We start from the raw sequence: 22,693 nt of genomic DNA on the forward strand, positions 1-22,693 counted from the left end.
CTGGATATTCTTTGCAATTTTACTCTTGAATAGACCTGATATAGTCCCAGTGCTGAACAGAGAATTGCCTGAATAGTATGACATACCTAGTTTTTAAATACAAAGCAAATAGGTAGGTAAAGGTCAGAAACTTAATAAATACTCCAGCATTATTCCTACATAGTCTCTGCTAATTTTAGGGGGTTTTTAAGTATTATCATTCTCCCCTGGTTCTGCTTCCCTGTAATAATTGTGTGAGAGGCCTTCCAAGTTTATTTTTTAATGTTTTTTGCTGTTGTGCATAGTGAGTCTCATTTCAGTTTCTGTATGATTCTGGGAACAATCCGCAACATTTCTATTGCAGTGCTTTTTATAGAAGAATCCCTTTCTGTTCTTAAGTCAGAAACGTTTAATTTTCCTCTTTCACTGCTCTAGTCTTCACCCAAACACTTCTCTTTGAAAGATGTACATTTTTGCACAGTAATGCTTTGTTGTTGAATTCTATGAAGTCTATTGACAAGAACAAAGCACCATCCAAAATGCTACTGTTCTTGTTCAGCAGGAAGTGTTATTTGCATTAGTTAAATACCAGGTTGCCAGTTTTTTGTCATTTTGATTGCTCTGGAACAAAAGATAGACATGGAGCTTGACTTGGCAGGGATTTAACTTAACTTGTTGCTTTTTAGCTCAAAAGAGGAAAATAAAGGGCTCTAGAGATGTCTTTGTGGTAGCATTTTGCTGTTCCAGTGAGGTCATGGAGAAGCTCCTACAGTACTGCAGTGTGCTTCTCTCGGCTGTTTTCATTTTCCACTGGGAAGATGCAACTGTGTGAAACTGTAGCATGTAGCCCTCGAAGAGCAGAGGTGGAAGGACAAGAGAAGCTACAGATACCCTCATCAAAAATTATATAATTAGGGGGTTTGTCTAATCTCTTGCAGAAGAGTTTACTTTTTCAGAAGTAACAGTTCATCGTTTCGTCTTGTGGCTTTGGCAGACACGAATGCATTTCCGAAGGGCTGTACGTCAGTCTGCTTAATTTTGATGGCTACTTTCTTTCAGGAGCGTCAGAAACAGTTGGAAAGCCTTGGCATATCTCTTCAGTCTTCTGGAATAAAAGTTGGGGATAATAAGTGCTTCCTGGTTAATTTGAATGCAGATCCAGCTCTCAATGAACTTCTGGTATACTATTTAAAGGTAAAAATAAATAAATATATATATATATATTTTCTAATAGAATTAAGAGCTAATGCCGTTGGCAGAGGTACACTTAGAAAATTTTATCAAAGCTGCACATCTGAAGCATTCTCCAATATTCATTGCTACATTAAAAATGAGTACAACCTTTTTTTCAAATTTATTTCTTCATAGCAGAGGAAAGTTTGGGTATTTTATGGTTTTGGTTTGGTTTTTTGACAGAAATTTAAAAGTGCTCTCTTTAAGAAACTGCCTCCTGGTTGCGGTGGGAGGGGGCTGTTGTGTTTTTTTTTTTAATGCCAACATTCACGGTGTTTTACTCAGAAAATGTTTTATATAAAGATTGGGCATATCGGTAATCCTCTTGCTTCTACATGTGTAGTGCAAATTTTGACTGCTATCTGCAGTTTATAAAATGTGTTTTTATTCCTCTACATGGAACTTGCCAGGAGTGAAAATCAAGTTCTGTTCTGCCTTAGCACTTCTGTTGATATATAGTCCCCATTACTGATGTTAAACATAAAATGTGTGATGTGACTTTTGGACTCTGCACTGAAACATTTGGGCAGTTTGTTCTAGTTTAACAAACTGTAGATGTGATCTGGAGCCAGGAGGAGAAATGAAGTGCACCCATTTTGAAGTCACATTTTAGAGTGCAAATTCTAACATTTTATCAGTATAAGAACATCAGCAGTCTGAGCTTCACATTAAATCATTTTGTTCTCTTTGAAATGGTCTGTAAAAACTTTCAAAACAGCCATAAAATTAGCAGTTGGGCTGAAAGATAGTTTTGGTTTAGTCAGTCTTAGGAAATACGTTATCCTCTTTAATATCAGTCATTGTTGCTCTGTGGTATCTTCATGAAAGCAAGGGAAATAACTTTTTCAATGTTGTATCTGCTAAAAAGTATTAAAAAGGACCAAAGAGCTGAGGTTTTGAAAGAACTGAATTCTTTCCAGACACCTTTTATGTAGGTGTCCAGTGTATGACTCAAGCTGCTAAATCAGTCTAGGCACTGACAACTATTGGAGCAGCGCCGGCTTCTGTGGTGTTCGTTGTGAACACATGACGAGAGTGTGCTGAGGCCAAACCCTAATCAGAAAACAGGCCTTGGCTCATCAGCTCCAGCAGAAAAGTCTCAGGTGGTGCTGTGCTGTTTTCCTGTTTTAGACAAAACCCCTTTGCATGGGGTAGCCTTTGTGTGTTTCAGTTACTTTATTTTATTTCTTTCTTTTTAACACAGATTCGTATTGTTAGTTGAGAATTCTGATGTTGAAATCCCTGTGCTTTTAAATTCTTCTGATAAAATGACCTAGACCTGTTTTGCTTGAAATCCTGAGATTGCTGACCTGCAGATGTACTAGATCTTAAAAGTACTGAAGAACAACTTGACCTTACTTATCTAGGCTATTGTATCGGTTCCTCAAAAATTGCTTAGAGATACCTAAAAAAATAAATGGATGGGTTGGGGCATGTGTAGCATGATCCTTCATCTGTCAAATCCCTCATGCCTTGAGTACTTCAGGAATTTCCTAAGCTGTTGGAACCAGCATAATAGCTGTGGATCTAACCATTGTGAACCTGTCTTATTTCCTCTTTGAACTCTTTTATTTTTTAGTTTTGGCTTCTACCACATCCCAAGGCACTGACTTCTGCAACTAAATTACAGAAACCTCTTCATCATAGGATGTAATTGTTGTCTGTAAACTTTCCTGAGTGCTCCTTACTTGTTACTGTTAGCCAAAGCAAGGATTTGCTTTTGCAGTGTTTCATTCTTCTTTTTCCCTTCTAAGTGAAGCATTAAGTAGCTTCCAAATTTGGACCTAGATAAAAAGATACATCCAGAAGGAGAATGGATTAATTAGAACTAGTGAACTTTTGCAACCCATTGCTAATATCTGAATTAATTTTCCCCAGGAGCACACGTTAATAGGCTCAGACAACTCTCAAGATATCCAGCTGTGTGGAATGGGAATTCTTCCTGAACACTGCATTATAGACATCACCCCAGAAGGACAGGTTATGTTAACACCTAAAAAAAACACTAGGTAAAGGAATAAAATACAGCTCCTGTTGTATAATAATTGTAGTTTTATCTAGTATTTTATGACTACTGGTGCAAAAAGATAATTAGAAAATAAACATTTCTTTCTATTTTGAAGTGAGAAAATTCTACGTCTTGTATCTTGTTTTCACATTTTGCTGTCATTTAGCTCTGTCAACTCACCTTTCATTTCTGAGATTTTTCTCAGTGATGGTGTTGTAAGTTCTCAAAGAGAGGATGAGCAAATTGCATGTGCTTTCAGCAATAAGATACTGATTTGCAGCTGTGTAGCTGTAACTGTCAAAATTTGAATTAATTTTCTAGGAAATCTGTTGATATGCAAAGAGCTGCTGAAACATTTGTTGCTTTATTTGATTAAGTAGCGGTACTTGAAAGGCAGATGGTATATTCAAATTGATCACAAAATGGCATGCATTGTCAGCATCTCTAGTAATTTATTGTTAGGTACACAAAATTCAGCAATTTCACATTTACCCTCATTTGTAGTTGATCCTGCTTTGGGCAGGACATAGGGACTGGATGACATCATAAGTTTCCCTTCAAATTTGAGTTATCCTATGGTCATATTTTCAAACTTCATCTGATTCTGAAATAAAAGTAGTTTCTGATTATTCTTATTGTCTTTAAGCCATTTATATAGCAAAGGTCTCTAATCTCTTATTCAAAGGTTACTACTTTGTGTCTGCATTTCAAAGTACTGTGAAAAGTGTTTATTTTTAGTGTCATTAACTTTTTTCAGGTCCCTCATTTTTATGCTCTAATTATACTCCCCAGATATAGCTGTTGTTATCTATCCAAAACCACTGAACTCCATAAGCAGTCCAAAGAAGCTCCTTGTGAGGATTTAATGAAACAGCATAGTAGATCAGTGAAGTTTCTGGGGATATTTTGCCTGTTTGCTGCAATCCATAAACCTGTTCTTCTTCCCTAACGATTTACAATAAAGAAAGTAGTACGGGGGGGAAAAAAAACCAAACTTATATAGATGTATTTGCTTTAGATTTTTGCCTTTTCACAGGACATTCGTAAATGGTTCTGCTGTCATGTGTCCTATCCAGCTACATCATGGAGACAGAATACTGTGGGGAAACAACCATTTCTTCAGGTACAAAAGACATTAAAGAAATTAAAAGTTTGTGCCAACTTGATTTTATCTTAAGGTATAAAGAAAGAAGTCAGTGGAGCATTCAAGCTTCAGGAAGAAGTGATTTCTTTTACATTGGGATTATAATCTTAGAATGGTTTGGGTTGGAAGGGACCTGAAAGCTCATCCAGTTCCAACCCCCTGCCATGGGCAGGGACACCTTCCACTAGACCAGGTTACTCCAACCCCAAACCAACCTGACCTTGAATGCTGTCAGGGATGGGGCAGCCACAGCTTCTCTGGGCAACCTGTTCCAAGGCCTTGCCACCCTCATTGGGAAGAGCTTCTTCCTCATATCTCATCTAAATCTCCCCTCTGTTAGTTTAAAGCCATTCCCCCTAGTCCTTGTAAAAAGCCCATCTCCAGCTTTCTTGTATAAAGGCAGTGCTGTTGAATGATTGTTCTTGAACATTATAACAACTGTGCTTGTTTTCAATTTTGGAGCACTAGCTTGACTTAACTTTTGTGTTTTCAAAGGGAGTGTAATCTTGCTGATGAGGACCTTGCTGTGGTTACCAGTACTATTATCTCATCAAAGAGATTTAATTTTTGAGCTGGTATCTTTAAGGTGGCTTGGTACCACATTAATACTAAGTACCTTCTCCTCCACCTGAAAATATTACACCCAAGCTTTGACTTGGATAGGTTGCCTTTTGGATTTTGCAGATAAGGTATTAGATTATTGAACTATGTTATACAGTGATCTGGGTCTTACAGATTCACTGTTTTCTGAGTTCCCTGGAGTTCTGTCTCCAGCCATACCTACGCTCTTCCTGTATCAGACAGGATCATTGATAGGAGTTTTCAGTTAAAGACTCAATTTTTGAAACCCTCTGTGGTGGATGTGAAATACTTTAAAGGTTAGCAGTTTTAAATGATAATCTAAAATGAAATTGGTTTCATTTATGCTTGAAAGAAGAATCTGTATAAAAAGATAAAATTTAATTATTGCCTCTAAATTATTTGGATATGTGACAACTGAAAAAATTAATGGTTATCTAAACTATATGATTAGTAATGTCAGGTATTCTCTGTTATTAGAGTGTAGAATAGATTAGTTTGCCTTGAACTCCCCTGTTTACACTGAGGAAAACTACACTCATAGTAGATCAACAGATTTTGAAAGGAAAAAACCTACAGATTTGGATAATATGCTTGATTTTAATAGTCTTTGAAAGCAACCCTTTGTTTCAGAGTTGAGCAATTAACACTTCTTTAAAAATTTTCCTGTTATTTAAAGGCTGAATTTGCCAAAGAAGAAAAAGAAAGCAGATCCTGAGGATGAAGAGCGAGACAACTCTATGAAGTGCAGTAATAGTGTTGAACAGCTGGACATAGATGGGGACAATTCCAGTGAAGTGTCTAGTGAGATTAACTTCAGCTATGAGTATGCTCAGATGGAAGTCACTATGAAGGCACTTGGTAGCAATGGTAAGAAGCCACAGAAATGACTGGAAGTACGTACAGAATATAAGGTTACATCTTCAGGGACTTTTAACCACAGACTTTTTCCCTCATAACTTATAACTTCCTACTGGTGAATTTTTCTTGTGAATAACTCATCATAGCTATTTTTGCAATTGAAGGGGGAAAAAAACATTGCAGACTGTTTGCTTTGGCAGTTCTTGTTGAGGGAAAAGCCAAAACTGCAATACTGGTGGAACTGCAGTCTGCAATCAAAGTGTTTTCACTTTGTTGTTGTTGATTTTTCTTGTGTTATGTCTCACTCAGACATTAACTCCCTTGATTTCTGTCTCTGAAACCATGTTCTTTAGTTTTTGTGGTCTTATGTAGCTGTCCCAGAATGGCATTATTTTGGGAAACAGGAAGTTTTTTTAGCTTGGTTCTCTTAAATCATCCATCCAGTCTGTTCTGTAGATGTTTATTTTGTTCAACACTTCAGCAATTTTTTTTTAATATGCATTGCAACAAAAATATAATCTCTTCCTCCTTTTATATGATAATTGTATTTACTGTCTAGGACGTTCCTCACCATGAATTTCAGTGGCTACCTCAGGCCCCAATATGGATAACTGCAGATAGAGAATGGGGAAGGAAAGTACCAAAACATAATAATTTCCACCTTGCCCAAAGTCATACAGCAGAACATGGGAAAGATCTCATATTTCAGAGTCCCCCATCTCTGCCCCATTTTCATTACGTGATTGTTTCAATTTGAATTTTACTGTTAACAGGAATTTGACCCCCAGAAGTACTAGCTTCTTTATTTTCAACATCTGTTTAGATCCAATGCAGTCAATCTTGCAAAGCCTGGAACAGCAACATCAAGAGGAGAAGAGGTCTGCACTTGAACGACAGAGACTGATGTATGAACATGAACTGGAGCAATTGCGAAGGCGATTGTCGCCAGAGAAGCAGCATTTCCGCAGCATGGACAGGTTCTCCTTTCACTCCCCCAGTGCCCAGCAGCGCTTACGCCAGTGGGCAGAGGAGAGGTGAGTAATCAAATCTGACCTTCAGGAGTGTTCATTTTAAGTTCTTTAGTGCTAGTGATTTTTGCAGGATTTAATTGCATGTCTCTGCAGAATTTCTGAAAGGACTCGTGGGGGACTGGGGAAGACAGGTTGAAAATATTGGAATAATCAGACCTATAATGCTAGAAAAGATGAGAAAGGATGAGTGCCTGCTTTGTTGTTAAGGAGAAACTTTCCTGATGAGCAATGCATTTGTCTAACGAGGAGGTGATTGGAAGACATTTTGAGACTCCCATATGAGTTTGTTGTTCTGTGGATCATGACTCAGCTGCTGGAAGGCTGTTTTCACTCTTGACTCCCATCCATCTGTCTGAGCTGGACAGGTCTTGGCAACTAGAAGAGTGCAAAAAGAAAAGGGAATAGAAGGATGATAAGAAGAATTTTGCTCCAGAGCAGTGCAAAACTTGTTCAATAACCACAGAGGAGCCAGTGTCCTCTTTGCCTCTTTCTAGACAATTGCACTGATGTTATTTACTTCAGCCTCTAATGATCTTTTCCAGTATTACTGTCAAAAAGAGCAGCTGCAGGAGGAAGATGAAGCTTACCCAAAAACAATGTGTAAGATAAAAACATTGTAATGCTAAAATACAAGTCTAATTTATATGGCTAGAGAAGCAATCTTTGAAATATTTTTGAAAATATTTGAGAAAGCCTATCAAGGTATTAGCTCTGTGACTGGAATATTTTGTGGAACCAGATTCCTGTGTTGCACAGTTGGCTCGCTCTCACGCTTGCCAGGAAAGCCAGTGAGCAAGTGGGTATGGTGTCTGAATAAACCTTTCTCTGTAAATGGAACATCCACATCTGTGGTGGGGAAACTCTGGAATAAGCCACACAAGAGCTGAGTGTTCAGCAGATGCATGGAGAAGTCTCCAAAGCCAGCAGTATGTTAATGTTTATACTGCTAAACTCATAATCTTATTTGATTGGGTTGGTTTTGGTTTTTTTTCCTCAGAAGTAATGCAATTTAATTTACCTGATTTTTATGTTAAAAATCATAGAATGGTTTGGATTGGAAGGGACCATTAAGGTCATACAGTTCCAACCCCCCTGCCATGGGGTTCTGTAGAGCCAGAAGTCCCATTGAATGAGTCATGCGCTCTTGTTAGCCTTTTTAAAGGTTTCAGTAGATGCTTTGGAAAAATATTTCTGTGTTACGAAGTGGGTCCTACCAAGCCATGTATTTGTGGGAGTAAATATTGTCTGCTCCTTAGATGAGAAGAAACCCACATAGAAGCATAGAATGGTTTGGGTTGGAAGGGACCTTAAAGACTGTCTAGACCCAACAACCCTGCACAGGGACACCTTCCACTAGAAAAGGTTGCTTAAAGCCCTGTTCAGCCTGGCCTTGAACACTGCCAGGGATGGGACAGCCACAGCTTCTCTTGGCCAACCTGTGCCAGTGTCTCAACACCCTCACAGAGGAGAACTTCCTTCTTCTCATCTGAATCTCCCCGCTGTCAGTTTAAAGCCATTCCCCCTTGTCCTGTCCCTACAGGCCCTTGTCAAAAGCCCCTCTCCAGCTTTCTTTTTGGCCCCTTTAGGCACTGGAAGCTGCTCTGAGGTCTTCCCAGAGCCTCTGTTCTTCTCCAGGCTGAAAAAGCCCAGCTCTCTCAGCCTGTCTCCATAGCAGAGGTGCTCCAGCCCTCAGAGTATCTTTGTGGCTTCCTCTGGACTTGCTAAGTCAGTTTGAAGGCTTTTCTCTTCAGCTAACTAGGGATACTTACCACCCTAAGGATCTGTAACTCCACCATTTCATGGTCACTGCAGCCAAGACTGCCCTTGTGCTTCACATTCCTCACCATCCCTTCCTTGTTGGCAAGAGCAAGGTCCTTGTTCTCTCCTCATTAGCTCCTTTATTATTCAGAGAAGGAAGTTAACATCAGTGCATTCAAAGAACCTCCTGGATTGCGTGTGCCCTGCTGTGTTGTTCCTCCAACAGATATTGAAGTGGTTGAAGTCCCACATGAGGAGTTCCACACGAAGCAGTTCCTATCTGTCTACAGAGGGCCTCATCCGCTTGGTCTTCCTGGTCAAGTCTTCTGTAGCAGACCTCCACTGTAAAGTCACCTGTCCTTCCCTCTAATCATGACCCATAAGCTCTCAGTCAGCTCCTCATCCATCCCAGGCGTTGCTTCATGCACTCCAGCTGGTCATTGACATAGGGAGTGACACCCACTCTTTGTCACCCCAGTCTGTCTCTCCTGAAATGCCTCTACCCTTCCATTCCAACACTCCACGCATAGGAGCCATCTCCCCACATCTCTGTGATACCAGTAAGATCACAGCCCTGCAAGTGTGCACGTCTCTTAACTCCTCTTGTTTATTCCCCATGCTATGTGCATTGGCATAGCGGCATTAAAATGGGCCTCTGATGAAGCTGACTTCCTGATTGGATCTTAAGATTCCTTCCTGTCAAGGGATGATTTGTTTTCCACTCAGTTCAATATTTAAATGTTGTGATTTTTTTTTTTTCCTGTCTCCCCCTCCGTATCCCGTTCTTTTAGAGAAGAAATGCTGACCCACAGCCTGAGAAAGCTGCGGGAGCAGATTGTAAAAGCCAATTTATATGTGAGAGAAGCCAATTTTATCGGAGAAGAACTGGACAAGAGGACAGAATATAAAGTTACCCTCCAGATCCCAGCTTCAAGCCTTAATGCTAACAGTAAGGTAAGGTAGCCCTAGTGGAACTAAATTGTGCAGTATGTTTGCCCTTTACCGTTCGCATTTGTTGTATTATGACTTTAGTGGTCTAGATAGTTTGCCAGTCTAGTCATGTGCATTAAATATGGCTCTGTTAGCACATGCTACATTCTTATCTTATTTCATTACCATGAAAACCTGATATATACTATCTTACTGATACAAGTTTTGGTGCGAGTCCTTTCCACTGGTGTTGAAGTTCAGACTTGCTTCTGTTGCAGAGTGACAAAATCTGCGTAGGTTAGGTAGTATCTACTTCGAGTATTCACCATCTCCTTATGGACATTTGGCTTTCCATCACCTAGTGACCTGGGAAAATGCTGTCATCTGCATTGTGGAGGAAGGAGCTGGAGCAGAGAGGTTTTGGGTTATTTGTTCTAGGCTTAGAAATCGTTGAAGGAGGGAACTGAACCCAAGCATCCATGTCTCGGGCTGGCTACCTAAGTTGGTATTATTCATGTTCTTGGCATCAACTCAATATTTTGGGGATACTCGTGCTGTCACGAGTACAGTAGATGTATTTTATTCCAGGGTTAGAATTTTTATCAATTACTTTTAAAGTTTCTCTTGCCTTTTTTTTTTTTTCCCCCCCAGAGTTCTAGCACACCTAGGAACAGGATGATAAAGAGGGTTAGTGTTTGCACTAGCTGAAAGTTGCAGACAGTAGTAATCTTAGCTAGGATTCCAGGCCTGCTGTAACTTGATATTTGTGAAATGCTTAAATGTTCCTACTTCTAATACTTATGTAAGGTGAAAAGCCGTGGAAACTAGTGCATGTAGCTGTGACTAGACTTCACAGTTAAACTGAACACAAATATGCTGTGACAGCCAAGCTCAGAGTCTGTCATACTTGAATTTGAAGCTAGAATTAAAAAAGAACAGAATCTAGACTTTTGCCAAAGATCTTCTCAGTTTTGTATTGGTTTTAAACTGTCTTTTCCTTGTTGTGACACAAATTACTTACTTATATCTCTAATTGTTTCACAGAGAGGGGCAATTCTCAGCGAGCCTGCTATTCAGGTGAGAAGAAAAGGGAAAGGCAAACAGATTTGGTCACTGGAAAAGCTGGAGAATCGATTGGTAGATATGAGGGATCTTTACCAGGAGTGGAAAGACTGTGAGGAAGACAACCCAGTAAGTAAAAATTACTCCAGTATTGTGCTGATAGAACTGCATCCCTGTTAAATTTTATGTTTAAGCAGATGTGAGAAAATCTTCTGGTTCAGGAGGGGGAGGACGAAGGTTGGGAGGAAGTATGTAAAGAGATAAGTTTTTCTGAGCTTTTGCTTTTCCTGGTACTGAAGTGATCTTCAGCATGTCATTAAGCCCTTTTTGTCACTTTGATGCTTGTTTGCATACATAGTTTGGTGATAGAATCAAGTGTACAGTAAGAAGCCATATGTAAACACAATAGCAGTTGATGTTCAGGCTGACTTCTGTTTCTGGTGACATTAAGGAGAACTTCCTGAGGACAGGCGTTATACTTGGTCCAAAGTAAAACACAGGTTTCCATTCTTGTGATCTAGTCTGGCCTATTGCATGAGTCCATTTTTCTTTCATTAGGTTGTTTGTGCAACTCTTTGAAAACTTTTTAATGAAAAGTTTGGTTTTCTTACATTATTATAAATTTGATTGAAGGTGATGAGGGCTTACTTCAGGCGAGCTGACCCGTTCTACGATGAGCAGGAAAACCACAGCCTTATCGGAGTAGCCAATGTTTTTCTTGAGTGCCTCTTCTATGATGTGAAGCTACAATATGCTGTTCCAATCATCAATCAGAAGGGAGAGGTTTGTCATTCTTCCATAATACACCCTTACTTAATTATTGAATTGCAGCCTGTGGATCTCATTACCAGCATATAGTTGGTATTTTTCAGTTTCATGTGGACAGGCTCTTTGCTAACGATTTGGAATTATGCAAATCACATACTAACTTGTTAGAGTTGTATAGACAGTTCTGATTTCCAACATGGTGACTGTAAAATGAGGAAAAGCTTTGTAAGCAGCTTTGTGAGTGAAGCAGCCCAAATAAATACTTAGTAAAACAACTATGAGCTCCACTGGCTTTCACTGACTACTATCAAGAATAGGCTGTTAAATATATACTGTAAAACCAACTTCAAAGGCACCTAGAGCATGCCAGGTAACATTCTTCAGTCTCTGGGTGTTTTTAATTCATTGTCCAGAGAAGCTGTGGCTGCTCCATCCCTGGCAGTGTTCAAGGCCAGGTTGGACAGGGCTTTGAGCAGTCTGGTCTAGTGGAAGGTGTCCCTGCCTATGGCAGGGGGTTGGAACTGGATGAGCTTTAAGGTCTCTTCCAACCTAAACTATTTTATAATTCTATGATTTTCTGTGCTGTGCATCACATGAACTTTACAGACTCTCTAGAGACTGGTGTGAAGGTGCAATTGCAGTATGGTGTTCCCAAAGTTACTCTAGTGGCTGATTACTTTATAATTTTATGACAAAGGCTGTTTGAGCCTTGCTCCAAAGTGTTTGTCTCATGCAACAAATGCACAGTACAAGATAATAGAAAGGAATGAAATGTTGTCTGCTTACACACTGAAAGCAGTAGTAGCTGTAATTACCTGGAAAGGAAGGAAGCTGTCACTGTTTTCTGGCACACAGGTAATTCTTACTCTTTTTTTTATCAGGTATCAGGTCGTCTCCATGTTGAAGTTGTTCGAGTTAGCGGAGAGATAGACGACAGGTTGGTTGGGGGCGAGGATAGTCCAGACTATTCAAATGAAAATGATGTTCAGGAGAGAAAGCTTGTCTGCAGGGTAAGTTCCAGTTATATCCCAACCTATAAGCAACCTTCTGTCTTTCCATCCCAAGTCTTAAATCTTAAAGAAGTCCCTGATGTGTTGGCTTCCGGACCTTAGGAAGGACTCTTTGGAACCTTGTGCATCATGTTTGCTTCCAGTATGCAACCACAGAGGCAGAGTCCTGTCTTTATACTCTCTGAGTATATGAAACGGTATTGATGTTTCAGGATTAAAAAATAATAAAAATAGGGCAAATAATTTAGCTGTACCTAATGATTCAGTTGTTATGCACAGAATTTAATTCTTTTGCTGTATTTGTTTCATGGCCTTATGTAATGACCTGGGGCCCAGTGTTTGTCCTGAAGTACTGCTGTGTTTTCTCATGGTATTTTATTCCTGAGGTAGTTAAAATAATACAAGATAACTGAATGGGGTTTGTTCCTTTCAGTCTCCATGATTTTTTTTTTTAATTTTTTAAGTCTGCAAGGTATTAATTAAACTGTATGCCCATAAAGTTCATTATAGTCTTGGAAGACATGAAAGATCTGTGCTGTAGGATTGGAGCTACACTAATTCAAAAGGAGTCAGAACCTGATAAACTCCCATTGTTCTATGAATCATTCTCAGTATTTCTCTCTCTAAATATTAGTTTGCAAAATACATACAGGTGTATTTATTATTGTTAATAATAAAAGGAAAGTGTTTACTAGCAGTTTTGTGTTGTAGTAAAATACAAGATAGGCTAAGCTACAGCTAAGAAAAGAGAGAGACAAAAAGGGAGCGGTACCCAACCTTGCTGGCTTCTGGACAATATGAACAATTTGGGGGCATTTGTATTCCTTTTAATGTTTTATCCTGTCCCACAGAGCTCCAAGTGCTTGCAAGCAGTATGGGATATTGTTGCAGGAAGCATATCCTCCTGAGGATCTTAAGTGCTGCCTTACTATAGATGCCTGTCTAATTTTATCTTAACTTGACAAATGGAGAATAGAAGTTTATTAAATAGCATGGTTAATATGGTGGCTTCATTTAGATCAGAAGATACATTCATAACATATTGGTTTCTATTCGGCCTTGATTTTGAACAAGAGGGGACAGGCTACTTCTGTACTGTTCGGCTTATTTTTGTGTTGTTTCTAGCATCACAGAATAAACAAGGATTTTGCAGAATAAAGGAGCCAAGTTTAGGTAGAATTACGAGATTTTCATTGTGTCCTTCTTTAATGACAATGTTTTCGTTGCTTCTCACCATTAAAAATGAACAAGATGTTTTGGTGTGTTTGTAAAATTCAGCCCTCTAGCTTTTACTCCCAAGAAATATGTGCCTGATGACATCTAGTGACCATGGTCAGCCAATGCACTCAAAATATTGTGTGTGTTGATGCAGAAATTCGTATTTTGTAAGGGTTTTTTTTGTTTTGATTTGGTTTTTGTGGTTTGGTTTTGTAAGGTTTGTTGGGGTTTTTGGTTATACCTTGGATATAGAATAACATTGTTCCAACAAAATATTTTAATTCTATGTCTAATGAATAAGTGCTTTTTCTTTGTTTCTCATCTCTCTTCTAGATTAAAATACTTCAGGCTACAGGTTTGCCACAGCATCTCTCCAACTTTGTGTTCTGCAAATATACTTTCTGGGATCAACTAGAGCCAGTCAATGTTGCACCTGAGGTGGATCCTTCGTTATCCTCTGTCAGCAAGGAGCCACGGTGCATGGTTGTCTTTGATCACTGCAATGTAAAGTATTTTTTTCTTTTTTTATTTTATTGATGAAACTGTAGGCAGTTTCACTCACATTATAATATTTCATGAGGCTGATACCCTAATACCATTTTTAATAAGAACTTAAACATCTTCAGAGTCCATATAAGTTTAATTATTCTACACTGTTAACTTGTGTGGAAAGGCAAGTAGTCTACTCAGCAGACTTATTATTAGCTTACGCACAGTAAAGGTGCTGCTGAGCATGAATCACTTTTCTCTCCACTACATCAGAGTCTAATGTCCAAGTCCCGGGACATGATGCCTGTTATCCTAATGTAGTAGATTGAAGTAGTAAAAAGTTAGGTTGTGTAGCTTAGAACAGACCGTTTCTTCCCATTGACTTTGGAGCAACTGTCTGAGTGGAGGCATCTTTAACAGAGATAGATGAAGTCAGCTTAGATGTATCCCAGCCAAATTATCTGAGTTCTCCTCTCGTTCTTTGTCATTTGTCATTACACTGAGCAATTTATTCAGCTTATAATTTCTAAAATAAATACAATACCTTCTGATGAGTTTTGATTTTCTGACTGAATATTAGAAAATATGATTTTAATTTTTTTGGAACCATCAGATGATGACTTGAAACAGCGTGCTGTCATTTTTCAGCTCTTTATAGACTCTAATCTTCAGTAAATCATGTATCTTTGCCTTACCTCCTGATTTTACAAATGAAGGTGACAGTTCTTTCTTTCCTTTATATTGTGGCTTGGAGGCCAGGGTGACTTTACTCCATGCTTTTCATTACAGCCAAGACAATAAATTTCTAAGCCTAAGTCATTATGTAGTCACAGTCATCAACCGATTTGTCATTTACAGGAAGTTTCTGTAAATATTTCTGAAGACTTCATGGAACATCTTTATGATGGTGCTTTGGCAATAGAGGTATATGGGCACAAGCAGAGTGGTGACCGAAAAAATCCAGCCCTGTGGGATTTGGGAATAATTCAAGCCAAAACACGCAGCCTTCGTGACAGGTAAATATAGAAAATAGATCCTTGGCTTAGAATTTTCAGGAAGATCGCTGTCTCAGGTGCCCAGTTCTGAGGCAAGTTTGAGATAAGTAGTCAAATTTTGAACTGAAAACAACTGAGCATGGTTTTGAGATTGGAAAACCACCATGCAATGGGTCAGTAGGCTTTGAAAAAGTGAAAAAGGAGAAATGCCTATCCCTATTTCAAATTAAAAGTAGTAAAACTTGAAAGACTTAGAAGCCCCTTTTATCTAGGCAGACTCAATCTGTGTTTTACGAAAGAGCAAGCTGATTATTTGCCTTTATATTGTTATGCTAGACTACTCCAGAAAGAGCTATCAAGTCTAAAACAGCAAGAGGTTGTCCTGACTGTATGCTGATATATTTATTCAAGGTCTGATTCCAGTTCATTCTTGGCCATGAAATGTCATCCCTGTAGTGCTTCCACTGGGAGAGCTGTGTTGCTAATTACTTCAGTTGGAGTAAATATGCAACAGTATGGTAATTCAGACTGAAGGGGGCTGCTTGTTTGTTGTCCCCAAAGGAAGCTTAGTAGGATTCTCTTAAATGCTTTCCTTGATTTGCCTCTCCAATTAGAAGGCTACTCTGCACCTTAATTTATTGGCAGTTATTTCTCCTTTTACTTCCAGCCTAAACTTGTGTTGAGCACTCTGAACATTAAGCTGTATGTAGGGAAATTTAAAAGAAAAGTCAGGAAAATATGGCAAAGAGGAGATGGAAAAAAGAGGCTATAAAACCATAGAATGGTTTGAAAGAGAAGAGACCTTAAAGATCATCCAGTTCCAACCCCTGCCATGGACAGGGACACCTTCTGCTGGACCAGGTTGCTCCAAACCCCATCCGACCTGGCCTTCAACACTGCCAGGGATGTGGGGCAGCCACAGCTTCTCTGGGCAACCTGTGCCAGGGCCTCACCACCCTCACAGAGAAGAACTTCTGCCTAAAATCTCACCTAAATCACCCCTCTGTCAGTTTAAAGCCATTCCCCCTTGTCCTGCCTCTACAGGCCCTTGTCGAAAGCCCCTCTACAGCTTTCTTGTCAGCCCCTTTGGAGGCACTGGAATCTGCTCTTGAGATCTCCCCGGAGCTTTCCCTTCTCCAAGCTGAACAAGCCCAGCTCTCTCAGCCTGTCTCCATAGCAGAAGTGTTCCAGCCCTCAGAGCATTTTTGTTGCTTTCTCTGGACTTGCTCCAACAGGAGTTCCTCAAATTCAGGAAAGTGCCCTGTATCTTGAAAGCTTGTGAGACAGCATCATATTTTATTACACTTGTCTTCTGACAGAACTAACCATGCTGGGCTTCTGTGGCAGTAGCCAAGTTCAAAGCATAAATGTTAAAATGCAGTGGAATTGTGTTTTGGATTGCAAAGGCTTACTTCTGATTTTTGACTGAAATAGTTATTAGTAAAATTATAAGAACTGTACAGCTGGTAACCCAATCCTTGCCCATGGCAGGGGGTTGGAATTAGATAATCTTTAAGGTCCTTTCCAACTCAAACCATTCTATGATTATATACACTTAGAAATGGTGCATATATTGACTTGTTCCTTTGCTCCTTCAGTCTGTATTCTGAGCTAATCTGTTGTGCTGCTTCTTTGTGAAAAAAAGAAAAAAGAGAAACCATATTTGACATATTTTGCAGGTGGAGTGAAGTAACGCGAAAAGTAGAACTCTGGGTTCAAATTCTAGAGTTGAATGAGAATGGGGAATACTGCCCCGTTGAGGTGACTCCTGCCAGGGATGTGTGCACAGGAGGCATCTTCCAGCTCAGACAGGTAAGGTGGCAGATATATTATGGCTGTGAAAAGAGCCTGCGGAAAGCCAAGAAGCTGCTATTTTGTATATTAAAGGGATGGACACAAAGTAAGTTATTGTGTAGAACAGACAAAAAGTGTAAGAGAGTGGAGTCCCTCAGGGTTTTGTGAAACTGCCAGTGTACATAAGCTCAGATTTAGAGGTGATCAAATGCTTATGGGCAAGCCTTTTGCTATGTTCTGTTCTGGGATAGCACCTGCTAGAACAGTCATCAGTCTCAACTGGACTTCATAATTTTTTTAAAGAGGTTCAGAGTTCGCCTTTATTTGATCCTTCCGGCCAACCGCTCCTTTGTTCTTTGAATTCTACATGCATTAAATTGTTAATGCTTAACTGAGTAGTTAACATTTGAAAGTGATAAGCTATTGCCCATAGAACACAAGGAATTAGTAAAAGTCAGATACAAGCTGAACCTCCAAACTTCCTACGTCCTTTGATGATTTTTTTTCCATCTTTTTTCCCCTGTGGGTTTTATGAACAACAGTTACTGTGCTCTGCTGATAGCACCAGTGGGTAAGAATTTACAGTCAAGTTTACTAAAATTCCAGTGGCTCACAAAATTAGACTGGTTTTTTCTCCTCTTTTATAGGTGGGGAAGAGACCCACCTGCCGTTGGAAGTATTACAAATAAATTTCTATAAGTGTATGTTTTAAAAATCCTCCAGAAAAGTAAACTGGGAAGTTGCTGAATGCTGAACTTCTATTTTTCTGCAAATGTATCAATCCTATAAATACAAATCCTTGCAACAGAAGGGTAACTAACTCTTCAACACTGGGACACTGAGATCCCAGTGCTCACTCACCACTTCGTTCTTCACAAAATAAAAACATAATGGTGCTTGCGAATAACTGCCACTAGAGGTCTCTCTGTCATTAAGCTTCCAGTATTTGTTGTTCTCTTTTTCCAAGCATTTCCAATTGTTTTTTTCGACAGGGGCAATCTCGACGAATTCAGGTTGAAGTGAGATCTGTACAGGAATCCGGGACCTTGCCATTGATGGAGGAATCCATATTGTCTGTTGGCATTGGCTGTGTTCAAATAAAACATGTCAAGTCACTAAAACTACCTGAGAGTTACCAGGTAAGAGTGAATATTTCCTGTCATCTGTGGCTATTTCCAAGACATGTAAAAGCATAAAGTGGTGTCCTGTGTGACAGCTGGAGGCAACTCCATTAATTTTAAGATTTAGTTTGGTTTTGGGAGATATTTTTTTAACCAACCTCTTAAACGTATAAAGCAATATCAAGAAAAATTGGCAGAGTTACTTTGATGGTAGTTTTAGGGATTAGTCAGGATAGTTTGAAACTAAACCTCTGTCTTTTTGAAAGTGTTGTGGAAGAGCTTTTTAATCAGAAATCATTTTCCATGGCAAAATGATGTTTGTAAGACTACCTTCTGTGTCTTTTCTGGTTTTGGCATCTTTTTCATATCCTTAAAAGCATCACAACCTTAACACACCGTTCAAAGAAGAGAACATTAAAGTTTCTAAAATTCATTAGGAGTTTGTCCAGTAGGTTTTACTTCAAATATTAAATATGGCAGTAATTTTATGTGCTTGTATTCAAACAGTGTTGAGTTACAAATGTGAGAATTACATGAACCAGTTGTTGACCCACAGTAAACGTTGGGCAGTTTGACAACCCCAGAAGCACTACATCTCATCTTAAACTGGAAGTATATTGATTTGGTTTTAGGGATTGTCTTCTTGCAATCCTCCTATCAGTTTCTAGTGCAGTTTGATTTCTTCCCCCAACAGCTGCATTAAAATCTAGTCATTGCTCAAAGTGAGCAAGCCAAAATCTGGTGCAATAGCACAAGCAAGTCTCCAGACTTGTTTGATTAGTTGCCCTGCTTGAGACAAGGCCAACTAAATGTCAGGTAGTTTTGGGGACATCTCCCAGCTTTCCATAATGTTTATCCTGTTGACAGACCATGATTCAGTCTTTGTCTGCTCCTGTTTTTTAGCTTAATCAGTATTGTTTTTCTCTTTGAGGTCTGAAGAAGTTAGGTTTTTTGTTGTTTCCTAACCTTAACAGCCCCTTGCCCCTTGTGTGTCAGGGGTACAAAAAGGGGAATTTTTTTCCTTCTTTGCAGAAATCTCATGTTTCAGCAGCATCCTAGGCAGATTATTGCTTTCACTTCCCATTATGCTTCTACTAGCGATTTTACCTTCAGGCTTTTGTAGCTGCCTTTCAATCACAGCACTTTTTGATACCCATATCCTATGAAACAAGTAAACTGTTGTTTCTGTTTTACTCCTGAATGGAGCAAGTTTTTTAAGAGACTTTTCTCTACCAAGAGAGAGTGAATGATTCTTGCAAATTTTATTTGAAAGCTATTACACACCTGCAACATACATATGCCTCCTTGAGCCTGTTTCAGAAGGAGACAAGTCCCAGGTGAACATCCTGTCTGTCTCACCCCATTTCTTCCCCAGTGAATTCCTGATCTGTTGACCAGTTTCAACCATATCTGACAGAGCTGGCAATCCACAAAATAACACATTCTTTCAAGAAGAAACACTTAAGCTCTGCTTGAGAAAAAGCGACTAGTGAGTTGTGTCTGACACTGATAACCCACATGGGAAAGGGCTATTGAAAACCATGTTTTAGTAGTCCTCTGTCTTACAATAGCCTTCTGACTTGAGCACCTGGATTTTTAGTCCCCTTATTAGCATTTCTCTGTCTCAAGTAAATCAGTACCTGTAGAATATGAAGGATTTTCTAAAGATCTTGAACTAGGAAAATGCTCTTCTATATGGCTTTTTCATTTTAGCTTAGCTAAGTTTTTGCTTTCCTTATTAGATACAAAAGTAGACTCCAGTGGCTTGTTATTGCTTAAATGGATCAGTAATAACTCCGTGAGGATTGCAGCCCTCATTGCTTCTCCATTCACTGTGAAGGAGTGGCAATTCTGCTTACTCTCACTGCAAGTGGTTCTGCTTGTGATAAATGTTGAGAATGAAAGGTGGTGTCTCCTATCAGAAGATAATGGAAATCCAAATGTCAAAAGTCTGCATTGCAGCTCCTGGTGTGACATTTAAACTCCCTAACAATTGGTTTAGATGTTTACAATTTTTTTTCCTGTAGATGCTACAGCAAGCTTACCTCAAATCCTTTATGCCAGACTGATTTTTCAGTAGTTGCTGTAATATTGATACTGAAGTCTTATACCAGCACATTTTTCTTTGCTGTGCAGGATCAACAGGTTTCAAGTTGTTTCACTAATACTCCTATTTCTTTCTTAGGGCAATTCAAGTGTTACGCTTGCTTCCAATTATGAAGATTTGTAGTAGCTGTATCTCTGTGACATTTTTCCATTATAATTGTTGGATTGTTCTGGATGAGCTGATAGCAGCGAGTCTTTGGGATGGCATTGTGTTTTAATTCTGTGATCATACTATTGCTAAGTTCAGACTCTTATGTAAGATTTGCTAAAATGGTTACACCTTTTGCATGCAATGTGTATCCTGCTATAAAAAAAAAATTAATGGTATGGTTTTGTATGTTTTGGCCTAGGAAGAAGAGGATGAAATGGACAGTTATCAGGTAAAACTTTTGAATCCTTTTTGCTTTTACAAACTCATGCATTTCAGATTAAAACACTTCAGAGGAGGACCAGTATTTTGTCTTTGCTGTACTGACTGGGTATGCAGAGAGCCTATCTACTGAAGAGACTAGAAGCTTGAGAATTGTGTAGATTGTTACGCTACAAAGCTGGGTGGTGGATTAGAGAGGTGGAATGGAAAGAGCAAGAAGGCTTAATGTGTATTTCCAAACCAAAATCCAATTACTTTTCACTTTTGGTGTTCTGTGGGAAGGAGTCTTCATTCTTGACAAACTATGGTATTGAAAGCAGCCCTGCATAGATAGACTTGGGGGCATTGGTCGATGAGAAACTCTGCATGACCCAGCAGTGTGCACTTGAGCCCAGAAACCAACTGTGTCCTGGACTGCATCACCAGCAGCGTGACCAGCAGGTCCAGGGAGAGATTCTCCCGCTCTGCTCCGCTCTGGTGAAGTACCCTCCATGCAGTCCTACATCCAGCTCTTAAGCCCCAATATAAGAAGGAACTGTTTGAGTTAGTCCGAGGTTTGTTTGCCTGGAGAATAAAGCTCCAGGGAAATCTTAGAGCAGCTTCCAGTGCCTAAAGGGGCTGACAAGAAAGCTGGAGAGGGTCTTTTGACAAGGACATGTAGGGATAGAGTAAGGAGGAATGGCTTTAAACTGAAAGAGGGGAGATTTAGGTGAGATCTTAGGAAGAAGTTCTTCCCTGTGAGGGTAAGAAGAGAGAGAGAGAGAGACCCTAGCACAGGTTGCCCAGAGAAGCTGTGGCTGTCCCATCCCTGGCAGTGTTGAAGGCCATGTTGGATGGGGCTTGGAGTAACCTGGTCAAGTGGAAGGTGTCCCTGCCAATGGCAGTGGGATTGGAACTAGATAAGCTTTAAGACCACTTCCAACCCAAACCATTCTATGATTCGATGAGATTGTCCCAATTGAGAACAAGAATAGGCATAGCAGTGTTGAATGTTGCAGTCAAATACTTTATGCTGTTTCATATTATGAATGTACTATGTGTAGGAGAGCTGGAGTACACTGTGTGGTCACCAGCCCTTAAGCGAAGAAGGGAGATTCTGGTCCTGGAGCCCAAAGACAGCAGGGAAACATCACACTATTTTTTTCTATATAATGTCACAGCAACATGAGTCTTAAAGGGGAGCTGATGAGATACAAAATCTGTGATACTTTTCTCATCTTCTTGTGAATAACTTTACAAAAGAACGTCGTTGTTATAGATCTCAACTTTGTATAATGAGAGCAACCAGACATTTAATGCTTTCTGATAGATTCTGGCGTACTTTAGGGGTCTGCAGCTGAGTAATGCAACTGTAGTTTATAGTCTTTCATCCACCCATTTTTCTTGACAAAGTATATGTTATACTTTGATGTGAAATGCATCTGAACTGCTGTAAAAAAGGCTTGCCTGAAGGCATCCCAGAGCTGATAGCTCATCTTTGTGGCACCCAACATACTGTGTGTAGAGTATCATTCATCATTTCTGAGTATTTCTACACAAGAGACAAATGAACTGAGTGTTCTTAAGGATACCGAGGTGGGTTTTTTTTTGAAGGACATGAGCACTTCAGAAGAAATATTTTTTAAAGGCCCAGTTGCAAATGCCAGAACTAGGGACAGTCACATGGTGCAGGGCAGGGATGGATTCCTAAAACGAGGCTGCTAAACACTGAGTGGAAACAGTGAGTGATGGATAAGGACTGGTGCTTCCAGATTTGCCACAAGGTAGTAGTTAGTGAGTTTTAGACTAGTTTGGGGCCAAAGATGTATAAAATGCAGTTTGTTCAGCTGGGAAATACAGAATAACAGCTAGAGAAGGATGCCTCAAGCTGGCAAGCAAAACTAATTCAAATAAGATGTGGAAAGTTAGGGATTTGGACCTGTGAAGAAAGGCTAAGAGAACTGGGGTTGTTTAGCCTTGAGAAGAAGAAAAGACTCAGATGGGATCTTGTCAATGTATGTAAATGAGAAGGGGTAAAGAGGACAGACCCAAGCTTTTCTCAGCAGTATCCAGTTAATGGAAAAGAGGCAGTGAGTTTGCGCTTCACATAAGAAGTTGCTTGGAGAGGTTGTGGAGATTCCATCTGTGTTAATATTCAGATCTCAACTGGACACAGCCCTGAGCAAGCTGCTATGATTGACTCTACTTTGGGCACAGAGCGGGGCTGGACTGGACAATCTCCAGAGAGGTCCCTTCCA

At 39.6% G+C, this 22,693-nt stretch overlaps 1 protein-coding gene across 1 annotated transcript in view; it reads left to right on the forward strand.

The window, feature by feature from the left end:
• The window catches only part of KIF13B (kinesin family member 13B), a 132,776-nt gene that overhangs the window by 74,548 nt on the left and 35,535 nt on the right, over positions 1-22,693 (forward strand). The window contains exons 13-26 of the mRNA XM_080616190.1: positions 1,039-1,173; positions 3,091-3,221; positions 4,257-4,343; positions 5,623-5,813; positions 6,628-6,838; positions 9,385-9,547; positions 10,568-10,714; positions 11,219-11,368; positions 12,235-12,363; positions 13,915-14,085; positions 14,929-15,086; positions 16,745-16,877; positions 17,852-17,998; positions 20,437-20,466. Coding sequence (XP_080472316.1) covers positions 1,039-1,173; positions 3,091-3,221; positions 4,257-4,343; positions 5,623-5,813; positions 6,628-6,838; positions 9,385-9,547; positions 10,568-10,714; positions 11,219-11,368; positions 12,235-12,363; positions 13,915-14,085; positions 14,929-15,086; positions 16,745-16,877; positions 17,852-17,998; positions 20,437-20,466 — 1,983 coding nt within the window. The remainder of the gene's footprint in view (positions 1-1,038; positions 1,174-3,090; positions 3,222-4,256; positions 4,344-5,622; positions 5,814-6,627; positions 6,839-9,384; positions 9,548-10,567; positions 10,715-11,218; positions 11,369-12,234; positions 12,364-13,914; positions 14,086-14,928; positions 15,087-16,744; positions 16,878-17,851; positions 17,999-20,436; positions 20,467-22,693) is intronic.

The sequence above is a fragment of the Psittacula echo genome (assembly GCF_963264785.1).
Source record: "Psittacula echo genome assembly, chromosome: 4".
NCBI lineage: Eukaryota > Metazoa > Chordata > Aves > Psittaciformes > Psittacidae > Psittacula > Psittacula echo.